General features: G+C 41.7%; 1 protein-coding gene across 2 annotated transcripts in view; it reads right to left on the bottom strand.

Moving 5' to 3' along the window:
- Positions 1-12330, bottom strand: part of LOC311143326 (TSC22 domain family protein 1-like) — an 82441-nt gene that overhangs the window by 2921 nt on the left and 67190 nt on the right. For both annotated transcript variants that reach the window (XM_084179159.1, XM_084179158.1), the window contains one exon: positions 206-257. In XM_084179159.1, the coding sequence (XP_084035285.1) occupies positions 206-257 (52 nt within the window). The remainder of the gene's footprint in view (positions 1-205; positions 258-12330) is intronic.

Consider the following 12330-nt stretch of genomic DNA (forward strand, 5'->3'; position numbering starts at 1 on the left):
TCAGCAAAAGGCAGTATATTGCGTGACTTCCCAGTTCTAGGTGGTTACGTGGTTATGTAATCCATTCATTGAGCAAACTGAAGCAACCTTTTCTTTTAACTGATCATTCTCCGAATGTATTCTTCGAAATAAGTTATATTTGCATGTGATTTGTGTAGTATAGATTGCAGATAAGAAAAGTGAGTTTTAGAATGTATAAACTTACCATTGCCTGTTCGATTTTGTTGTCTATGGCCACCACACTGGCTCCTGACGAACTGGAAGAATGAAAAGAAAAAAGTCTTAATACACTGCATCGGTAAGAATGTACTGTCGATGTTGCAGGTCTAACACCAGCCATTTCAATACAATGAAATACAGTATAAATATCCTTATATAGGTGACGTCACTTCGACTAAAGACCATTCTAGAGCCAAGTGTTCAGGGTGTATTAAAAAGACCGTAGACAATATTCCTCTCAAATGCCACAAATAAGCCGTACATGTAATTTTACTGTCATCAGTGTAAATCAACTAAGGGGTTCAGCTACAGCATTTCCTGGGCCAGCAGTAAGCAATGCCAACCTAGTGATGCCCCATCACGACAAGTGCATTTTCTCTCTCACTGAGCCCAATCAAAATGGCAGCCTCAGCATTAATGTCATACAAAGGCATTTGGCTATACATTTAATAATCAAGTTCTCTATAATACATAGACTCAGTGTTGAATAATCAGTGTATAAAGCAGCGCTTCTTTCGGGAATAAAGAAAGAATATTAGCTGCCAACAATAGTAATCCTCCTTGCAGCACAATGTCCTTCTCAGAAAATATATTTACCTATTGTCGAGCCTGACAGGTGAACTATCCGTGCTCAGTAACGAAGATAAAAACGAGATAGAAAAATTCCTTAACTGGCAAACACCGAGATCCATCGCCACTGTTGTATAGTACGGACTATTCATGCTATTTCACAGATATAAACCAAGCTTTAAGCAACGAAAAACTCCTCTCTCGACGATTATCGTGTTTCACAAATCACATTCTTTAGTTCCGTGGTTCGGAGGCGTTAGCAGGCACTTTGTATCCCTTCAGAAAAGCCTCGTATCCCTGGAAGCCTGAACATCTATCTACCGCTGCAGCACAAAGAATCTCCAAGGTCAACTCATCTACGCTCGGTTGAAAACCTGCAGCCCGGGGAGATTTGCATAATGCATCTAAGAAAAACAGCACTCCGATGCACCCCATTGGTGGAGGGATACTGATATTTGCATAATCTATGTAGGAACGCCCCTACCTACCGCTCAGCCGACTTAATTTTCATAAATTATTTAGAGTATGCCGAAACTGGGAAAAACCGGATGAGATGGGGAGGAACACAACAGTACTTCAAAGACACAAAGAAGAGACATGTTTACTTATCGAGAATCAGGCTACCAAGAATTGTCTGAATGCCAGGAATTATACACGAGAAAGGTGACAATGCAAACTGACGTATTTGGTACATTTACAACTACCAAAATGACTGTAAACGCGATGAAAGTGGATATTATGAACAAAAACTAATTAAATCATTCACATAGTAGAAAAAATCCTTTCAAGACCGTTGTAGGTGCAAAAACTGAACATATTTGAATTGTATACAAAGTCTGCACGTCAACATGCCGCCCCCTGGCGGTTACTATTAGCACAGCCCCACACAAGACAAGAATAACGCTCCAGTCCACACAGGGTTTACCCAAACCAGTTAAGAATACACAATTACAAAAAGTAAACAGATGCATTCAGCGCTCTTCCAGCACATGTTTTGTATATGTCCCAGGAACACAGGCCCCTCAGACCATAGATGAGTCAGACACTAACCCATTTCACATGAGGGAAGTGCTCCTTGCACCATGCCTCAAACCATTTTTGATAGAGATGCATTTGCTCATTTTATTAGTGCTCCAGGAATTAGGAGAATACCTGTTGTGTGTAGCCTCACAAAATACCTGTTGACTGTAAGCAAAAAGTGGGTAAGTGAATTGACGGGCAAGATGGATAATAACATGTACTTGTTTCGTTAATGTCCTCATGAAAATAATGTTAGAAAAATCAAATCAGAGACCTTAGACCGGTATTTACCAAACCTCCTTCAGTATCCTCAGCCAGTACTTGATGTATTCCATAACTAGCACAGCTGATTCAAATGGTCACCTAATCATCAAGCCTCTCATGAGTCAAATCAGCTGAGGAGAGGTTTGGGAAACACTGCCGTAGACTGTCCATCCAGAGTCCTTGACTTGTTTACACTAAGTCAGACATTAGCCTGCCCTGTGCCCTACACACCTTATGACAACCATTACTGGAGATAGGGTTTTTTCTACTCATGCCACCATGATAAACCAAGATAACATTACCACCCTTTCTATCAAAGACAGCACAAACACACCATCAGACCCAGAGCACGGATTCAACTGATCACTTCCTCGTATTCACAGACTTAGAAACGATACTATAGGCTAGTGCCTGGTGAGGTGGCTTCTCCCTGACCCAAAACTACACCTCCTCTGAAATAAGAGCTGGAAGGAGAACCTTTAGATTTTTTGAGTCTGAAGTAGGAGATATCCATCAACTCAATTAAGGGGTTCATTTTAAATAGCGCTTTTCCAGATGCTCCAAGCACTTTCTATTGTATGGGACAAAGAAACACACCATATCCATTATCCGTGTGTAGCAAGCAACTGGGTGATGCCATGGCAGCCATTTTGCACCAGAGATAAGCTCGTCACACGCATCAGCCATCACAGGCTGATATTTGTTCAGTGCTGCTGAAACAGTGGCGTCTTAACTATACCAAACTATAGCTTGAAATCAAATAAATATACACTACCGGTCAAAAGTTTTTGTTTGTGAGACGCGGTGTGGGTGAACGGATGATCTCTACATGTGTATTTCCCACCGTAAAGCATGGAGGAGGTGGTATTAGGGTGTGGGGATGCTTTGCTGGTGACACTCTCTGTGATTTATTTAGAATTCAAGGCACACTTAACCAACATGGCTACCACAGCATTCTGCAGCGATACTCCATCCCATCTCGTGTGGGCTTAGTGGGACTATCATTTGTTTTTCAAAAGGACAATGACCCAACACACCTCCAGGCTGTGTAAAGGCTATTTTACCAAGAAGAATAATGATGTAATGCTGCATCAGATGACCTGGCCTTCACAATCCCCCGACCTCAACCAAATTGAGATGGTTAGGGATGAGTTGGACCGCAGAGTGAAGGAAAAGCAGCCAACAAGTGCTCAGCATATGTGGGAACTCCTTCAAGACTGTTGGAAAAGTTTTGGCTGCGCAGGCTTGCCTCAGGGAGCTAGAATCTGTGAATATGGACTTGACATTCCAGGGGAGAGAGGATTGCACATTCTCCTTATGAGTCCCTAAAGTAAGCCTAAAGCTATGAGAGCACAGTTTATCTCATAAGAAGACACAAGGCCTAGGGAGGGTTTCGTTCTTGTTGAAATCCAGAACATGAACTATATAACCATAGACATCCTAGTTTCTATATTCATTTGAATGCAAACCAAACCATAACACAACAAGGATGTGGATGAGCACTCTGGCTGGCCTACTATGTGCAGCAGAAAAGGCCTTCACACATACAGGGGATTGTGTGTTGCAGTCTCAGTACTTCTGGGGGAAGAATGGAACAGTGTTGTCTGGTCAACACTCATCCACATATCCAAGACATCATATACACACAGATCTCAAACAACTCAAAAACAGACTTACCCCTACATGCAGCCATAACGCTTCACACACTGATTTCATTCACACACCTCGACCCACCCCACATCTTACATTCCACACACAGTCACAGACGACAGAAATCTGACCCCCGCTGTGTACAGGCTGTGTGCTGAGCTGGGGTGATTTATGCGTGTGCCCTCTTTTACACACCCTACCTGGGAGGAAAGGAGGGAGAGAGGAAGGGTGGGATACATAGAGGGAAAGAGATAGGGTTGGATACATGGAGGGAAAGAGGGAGAGAGAGGGTGGAGGCCACTGTTAAAGAATGTCTTAATCCTGCCAGCAGGGTGTAGGGATTAATACCAAACAGAGATAGAAAGTTAGAGAGAGACACACTAGAGCCTTACACATTGAGAAAAATAGAATATGAAGTAGGGGTGTGTGGTTTCATAGGAAAGACAAAAAGGCTCACCACATGATATTAAGATCCGATACTAACTGCATACTACGCATTATTAACGATAAACACAAAATAGGCTACTACATAGTAATTAAGGCCACCATTTCGTTATTCACAGATCTATCAGTCATAGGAAAGGCATCCATCTTTACACACAATTCACAGCAAGTTATCTAATTCTGCAGAACTTGGCTTGGCGTTAGCCTGAGGTTCAAACATAGCCCAGTGCTCAGTACTGTACGGAGTCCATCCAACAGTAACAGTGAATATACACTGAGTGTACAAAACATTAGGAACACCTTCCTAATATTGAGTTGCACCCCCTTTCACTCTCAGAATAGCCTCAATTCGTCAGGGCATGGACTCTACAAGGTGTTGAAAGCGTTCCACAGGGATGCTGGCCCATATTGAGTCCAATGCTTCCCACAATTGTGTCAAGTTGGCTGGATGTCCTTTGGGTGGTGGACCATTCTTCATACACACAGGAAACTGTTCAACGTTAAAAACCAAGCAGGGTTGCAGTTCTTGACACACTCAAACCGGTGCGCCTGGCACCTACTACCATACCTTGTCCAAAGGCACTGAAATCTTTTGTCTTGCCCATTCACCCTCTGAATGGCACACATACACAATCCATGTCTCAATTGTCTCAAGTCTTAAAAATCCTTCTTTAACCTGTCCCCTCCCCTTCATCTACACTGATTTAAGTGGATTTAACAGGGGACATCAATAAGTGATCACAGCTATCACCTGAATTCACCTGGTCAGCCTATGTCATGGAAAGAGCAGGTGTTCCTAATGTTTTGTACACTCTGTGTAGAGCAGTGATCCTAATTAATTAATTAAACAGAGCAGCACAATGTGCTGTTATCTCTTCCTGTCCTCTTTGACTGGAGGTGTCTTTAACCTATTAGACACACCCAAATATACACCTGGGAAGCGCACAACCTAACCTCAGTCTACCTAACACAACAGTGACACTGTGACCAAAGCTACTTAGCCCTGAGCTATCCTGGGCTCCATTCATAAAGCACCCAGGGCCATACTGGGACAGGCTTTCAGGAAGCTGTGCTTAACCAATGTTCTGTACCTTCTCAGTGTCACTGACCTGTACGTACGCAGCCAATGACAAGCAGCATATAGCTGAGGTCGGAGGTCACTATCTGGAATGATGGAAAGGTTGGAAGAACAGCATTTTCCAATCATAGAAGGGATTTTTATCAACCCTACCCTTAACCCTTACTCTTAACCCGAACCCTAAATAAAAACGTATTCTAATAAAAAAATAAGTAGTTAATGTACATGGGCCATTCTGGCTCGGACCCAGGCTTACTTAGTTCATGTATTTGCGCACATTGTCCATTCAATGTGTGATTTTCTGACAAGCAGTTTATGGGATGATGGCATGGAGTATGGGCTCAATAGGTAGATGTAGAGGTTCCTTAAACACAGATCTAAGATACACTCTATTAAAGGCTCCATGTAGTCTAACATTTTGACCACTATGTAGCAGGGCCTTTTGTGCCACATTGCTGTGCCATACATGGTTAGGTTGGAGACCTACTGAAGTCACAGTGATGCTCTGATCCCAATCCAACACTAATTTCAGGAAAACACTCACCTACATCATGCATGCAACAACCACATACTGACCGATGCCATGCAACCAGCATGCAACCACTACGCAACCATCACACAACTGTAAACTGACAAATGAAGTGACACCATCAATCCTTTAAACCAGTGGTTCCAAAACATTATTTATTTTTTAAAGGAACTCAGTCCGGCTGTAAAACGTACTCTTGAAAGTTGTAATAGCAGAATGCACAAGGTGCAATTTCGAAACTGGGTAGTGCATCCTCCGTTCCTCTTGTCATGTTAGTTACTGCATACCTTAGAGAGCTATTTATAACTTGTCAGAAATGTCCAGATCAACTAGAACATGTCAGCTAACGTTTTTCTATTTAGGTTTTTTACCCCATAGATATTGTTGTAATTTTTTTGTCACTCAAATATCACATGAATACACATTAGATATGGCAAAATGTATAGAATTGCAAGAAAATGAGCTTTAAAACCACATTTTTTTTGCGCCCCATGACAAAATGTGTAGAATTGCAGGAAATAAGCTTTAAACCTGCTAAATTCTCTCCACCAACAAGAGGGGTGTGAACAGTTTGTGTCATGAACAGTGCTTGTGCCCATAGAAATAGATATGGCATGCGTGCAGGGGGGGGGGGGGCGCAGGATGTTCCCCAATGCTGGAAAGGTGGGCCCCCGAGTGAAAAGGTTTGGGAACCCCTTAGGGCTGACCCCAATTAGTCGACTGGTCGATTGTTTGGTCGTTAGGCTGTTGGTCGACCAAGACGGTTTTAGTCCAGCATTGAAAAAAATATTATATATATATATATATATATATATATATATATATATATATATATATATATATATATATATATATATATATATATATATATACACACACACACACACACACACACACACAGTGGGGAAAAAAAGTATTTAGTCAGCCACCAATTGTGCAAGTTCTCCCACTTAAAAAGATGAGAGAGGCCTGTAATTTTCATCATAGGTACACGTCAACTATGACAGACAAATTGAGAATTTTTTCTCTCCAGAAAATCACATTGTAGGATTTTTAATGAATTTATTTGCAAATTATGGTGGAAAATAAGTATTTGGTCAATAACAAAAGTTTCTCAATACTTTGTTATATACCCTTTGTTGGCAATGACACAGGTCAAACGTTTTCTGTAAGTCTTCACAAGGTTTTCACCCACTGTTGCTGGTATTTTGGCCCATTCCTCCATGCAGATCTCCTCTAGAGCAGTGATGTTTTGGGGCTGTCGCTGGGCAACACAGACTTTCAACTCCCTCCAAAGATTTTCTATGGGGTTGAGATCTGGAGACTGGCTAGGCCACTCCAGGACCTTGAAATGCTTCTTACGAAGCCACTCCTTCGTTGCCCGGGCGGTGTGTTTGGGATCATTGTCATGCTGAAAGACCCAGCTACGTTTCATCTTCAATGCCCTTGCTGATGGAAGGAGGTTTTCACTCAAAATCTCACGATACATGGCCCCATTCATTCTTTCCTTTACATGGATCAGTCGTCCTGGTCCCTTTGCAGAAAAACAGCCCCAAAGCATGATGTTTCCAGCCCCATGCTTCACAGTAGGTATGGTGTTCTTTGGATGCAACTCAGCATTCTTTGTCCTCCAAACACGACGAGTTGAGTTTTTACCAAAAAGTTCTATTTTGGTTTCATCTGACCATATGACATTCTCCCAATCCTCTTCTGGATCATCCAAATGCACTCTAGCAAACTTCAGACGGGCCTGGACATGTACTGGCTTAAGCAGGGGGACACGTCTGGCACAGCAGGATTTGAGTCCCTGGCGGCGTAGTGTGTTACTGATGGTAGGCTTTGTTACTTTGGTCCCAGCTCTCTGCAGGTCATTCACTAGGTCCTCCCGTGTGGTTCTGGGATTTTTGCTCACCGTTCTTGTGATCATTTTGACCCCACGGGGTGAGATCTTGCGTGGAGCCCCAGATCGAGGGAGATTATCAGTGGTCTTGTATGTCTTCCATTTCCTAATAATTGATCCCACAGTTGATTTCTTCAAACCAAGCTGCTTACCTATTGCAGATTCAGTCTTCCCAGCCTGGTGCAGGTCTACAATTTTGTTTCTGGTGTCCTTTGACAGCTCTTTGGTCTTGGCCATAGTGGAGTTTGGAGTGTGACTGTTTGAAGTTGTGGACAGGTGTCTTTTATACTGATAACAAGTTCAAACAGGTGCCATTAATACAGGTAACGAGTGGAGGACAGAGGAGCCTCTTAAAGAAGAAGTTACAGGTCTGTGAGAGCCAGAAATCTTGCTTGTTTGTAGGTGACCAAATACCTATTTTCCACCATAATTTGCAAATAGATTCATTAAAAATCCTACAATGTGATTTTCTGGATTTTTCCCCCTAATTTTGTCTGTCATAGTTGACGTGTACCTATGATGAAAATTACAGGCCTCTCTCATCTTTTTAACTGGGAGAACTTGCACAATTGGTGGCTGACTAAATACTTTTTTCCCCCCACTATATATATATATATATATATATATATATATATATATATATATATAAATATAAATATAAATATAAATATAGAGTGTGCAAAGCTGTCATCAAGGCGCAGAATGGTGCCGGAGAAGATGGCTGCTGTTATACAGCCCTCTAACCAATGTGTGTTTTTTCGCGTTATTTGTAATTTATTCTGTACATAATGTTTCTGCTACCGTCTCTTATGCCCAAAAAGAGCTTCTGGATATCAGGACAGCGATTACTCACCTCGTATTGGACGAAGAGTTTTTCTTCAACGAGTCGGACGACACGAGTACAGACACCCGACAAGGCGCAAATCCCCGTCATTCGCATGAGAAAGAGACAGAGATATCGTGGACGTACGTCGGGGTGCCTTGTAAGGATCCGACGGTGAGCGAGTAAACTGCCTCTTCCATCAATCCTATTAGCCAATGTTCAATAATTTGAAAATAAATTGGACGACCTAAGATTAAGGTTATCCTACCAACGGGACATTAAAAACTGTAATATCTTACGTTTCACCGAGGCGTGGCTGAACGACGACATGGATAACATACAGCTGGCGGGATATATACGCTACATCGGCAGGTTAGAACGGCTGACTCCGGTAAGACAAGGGGTGGCGGTCTGTGTATATTTGTAAACAACAGCTGGTGCATAAAATCTAATACTAAGGAAGTCTCAAGGTTTTGCTCGCCTGAGGTAGAGTATCTCATGATAAGCTGTAAACCACACTATTTACCAAGATAGTTTTTATCTATATTTGGTCTATTTACCACCACAAACCGATGCTGGCACTAAGATTGCACTCAATGAGCTGTATAAGGCCATAAGTAAACAGGAAAACGCTCATCCAGAGGCAGCGCTCCTAGTGGCCGGGGACTTTAATGCAGGGAAACTTAAATCCGTTCTACCTAATTTCTACCAGCATGTTAAATGTGCAACCAGAAGGAAAAAAACACTAGACCACCTTTACTCTACACACAGAGACGCGTACAAAGCTCTCCCTCACCCTCCATTTGGCAAATCTGAACATAACTCTATCCTCCTGATTCCTGCTTATAAGCAAAAACTAAAGCAGGAAGCACCAGTGACTCGGTTAATAAAAAAGTGGTCAGATGACGCAGATGCTAAGCTACAGCACTGTTTTGCTAGCACAGACTGGAATATGTTCCGGGATTCTTCCGATATCATTGAGGAGTACAACCACATCAGTCACTGGCTTCATCAATAAGTGCATCGATGACGTCGTCCCCACAGTGACCGTACGTACATACCCCAACTAGAAGCCATGGATTACAGGCAACATCCGCACTGAGCTAAAGGGTAGAGCTGCCGCTTTCAAGGAGCGGGACTCTAACCCGGACGCTTATAAGAAATCCCGCTATGCCCTCAGACGAACCATCAAACAGGCAAAGAGTCAATACAGGACTAAGATTGAATCGTACTACACCGGCTCTGACGCTCGTCGGATGTGGCAGGGCTTGAAAACTATTACAGACTACAAAGGGAAGCACAGCCACAAGCTGCCCAGTGACACAAGCCTACCAGACGAGCTAAATCACTTCTATGCTCGCTTCGAGGCAAGCAACACTGAAGCATGCATGAGAGCATCAGCTGTTCCGGATGACTATGTGATCACGCTCTCCGTAGCCGATGTGAATAAGACTTTTAAGCAGGTCAACATTCACAAGGCTGCAGGGCCAGACAGATTACCAGGACGTGTACTCCGAGCATGCGCTGACCAACTGGCAAGTGTCTTCACTGACATTTTCAACATGTCCCTGACTGAGTCTGAAAATACCCCTCCTGTACTCCCTGTTCACCCATGACTGCATGGCCAGGCACAACTCCAACACCATCATTAAGTTTGCCGACGACACAAAAGTGGTAGGCCTGATCACCGACAACGATGAGCCAGCCTATAGGGAGGAGGACAAAGACCTGACTGTGTGGTGCCAGGATAACAACCTCTCCCTCAACGTGACCAAGACAAAGGAGATGATTGTGGACTACAGGAAATAAAAGAGGACTGAGCACGCTCCCATTCTATTCAACGGGGCTGTAGTGGAACAGGTTGAGAGCTTCAAGTTCCTTGGTGTCCATATCATGGTCCAAACACACCAAGACAGTCGTGAAGAGGGCACAACAAAGCCTATTGTGATGGCCACTCCAATACCTTGACTTTGTTTGTCCTTAAGCCATTTTGCCACAACTTTGGAAGTATGCTTGGTGTCATTGTCCATTTGGAAGACCCATTTACGACCAAGCTTTAACTTCCTGACTGATGTCTTCAGATGTGGCTTAAAAAAATCCACATAATTTTCCTTCCTCATGATGCCATCTATTTTGTGAAGTGCACCAGACCCTCCTGCAGCAAAGCACCCCCACAGCATAATGCTGCCACCCCCGTGCTTCACGGTTGGGATGGTGTTCTTCGGCTTGCAAGCAACCCCCTTTTTCCTCCAAACATAACGATGGTCATTATGGCCAAACAGTTCTATTTTTGTTTCATCAGACCAGAAGACATTTCTCCAAAAAGTACGATCTTCGTCCCCATGTGCAGTTGCAAACCGTAGTCTGGCTTTTTTATGGCTGTTTTGGAGCATTGGCTTCTTCCTTGCTGAGCGGCCTTTCAGGTTATGTCGATATAGGACTCGTTTTACTGTGGTTATAGATACGTTTGTACCTGTTTCCTCCAGCATCTTCACAAGGTCCTTTGCTGTTGTTCTGGGATTGTTGCACTTTTCACACCAAAGTACGTTAATCTTTAGGAGATAGAACGCGTCTCCTTCCTGAGCGGTATGACGGCTGCGTGGTCCCATTGTGTTTATACTTGCATACTATTGTTTGTACAGATGAACGTGGTACCTTCAGGCGTTTGGAAATTGCTCCCAAGGATCAACCAGACTTGTGGATGTCTACCATTTTTTTCTGAGGTCTTGGCTGATTTCTTTTGATTTTCCCATGATGTCAAGCAAAGAAGCACTGAGTTTGAAGGTAGGCCTTGAAATACATCCAAAGGTACACCTCCAATTGACTAAAATGATGTCAATTAGCCTATCAGAATCTTCTAAAGCCATGACATCATTTTATGGAATTGTCCAAGCTGTTTAAAGGCACAGTCAACAGTATGTAAACTTCTGACCCACTGGAATTGTGATACAGTGAATTATAAGTGAAATAATCTGTCGGTAAACAATTGTTGGAAAAATTACTTGTGTCATGCACAAAGTAGATTTCCTAACCGACTTGCCAAAACTATAGTTTGTTAACAAGAAATATGTGGTTGAAAAACGAGTTTTAATGACTCCAACCTAAGTGTATGTAAACTTCCGACTTCAACTGTATGTATGTATGTATGTATATACATTTACTTTTACATTTACGTCATTTAGCAGACGCTCTTGTCCAGAGCGACATATACGTATGTATATACGTATGTATATATATATACATACGTATATATATATACATACGTATATATATATACATACGTATATACATACGTATATACATACGTATATACATACATATATATATATATATATATATATATATATATATATATATATATATATATACACACACATACATAAATATATATATATATACACACACATACACATATATATATATATATATATATACACACACATATACACACATATACACACACATATATATATATATACACACACATATATATATATATATATACACACACACACATATATATATATATATATATATATATATATATATATATATATATATATATATATACACATATATATAATATATATATACATACAGTGGGGAGAACAAGTATTTGATAACCTGCAAAATCGGCAGTGTTTCCTACTTACAAAGCATGTAGAGGTCTGTAATTTTTATCATGAGTACACTTCAACTGTGAGACGGAATCTAAATAAAAAATCCAGAAAATCACATTGTATGATTTTTAAGTAATGAATTTGCATTTTATTGCATGACATAAGTATTTGATACATCAGAAAAGCAGAACTTAATATTTGGTACAGAAACCT

This window comes from Coregonus lavaretus (genome assembly GCF_964263955.1).
Source record: "Coregonus lavaretus genome assembly, chromosome: 16".
Lineage (NCBI taxonomy): Eukaryota > Metazoa > Chordata > Actinopteri > Salmoniformes > Salmonidae > Coregonus > Coregonus lavaretus.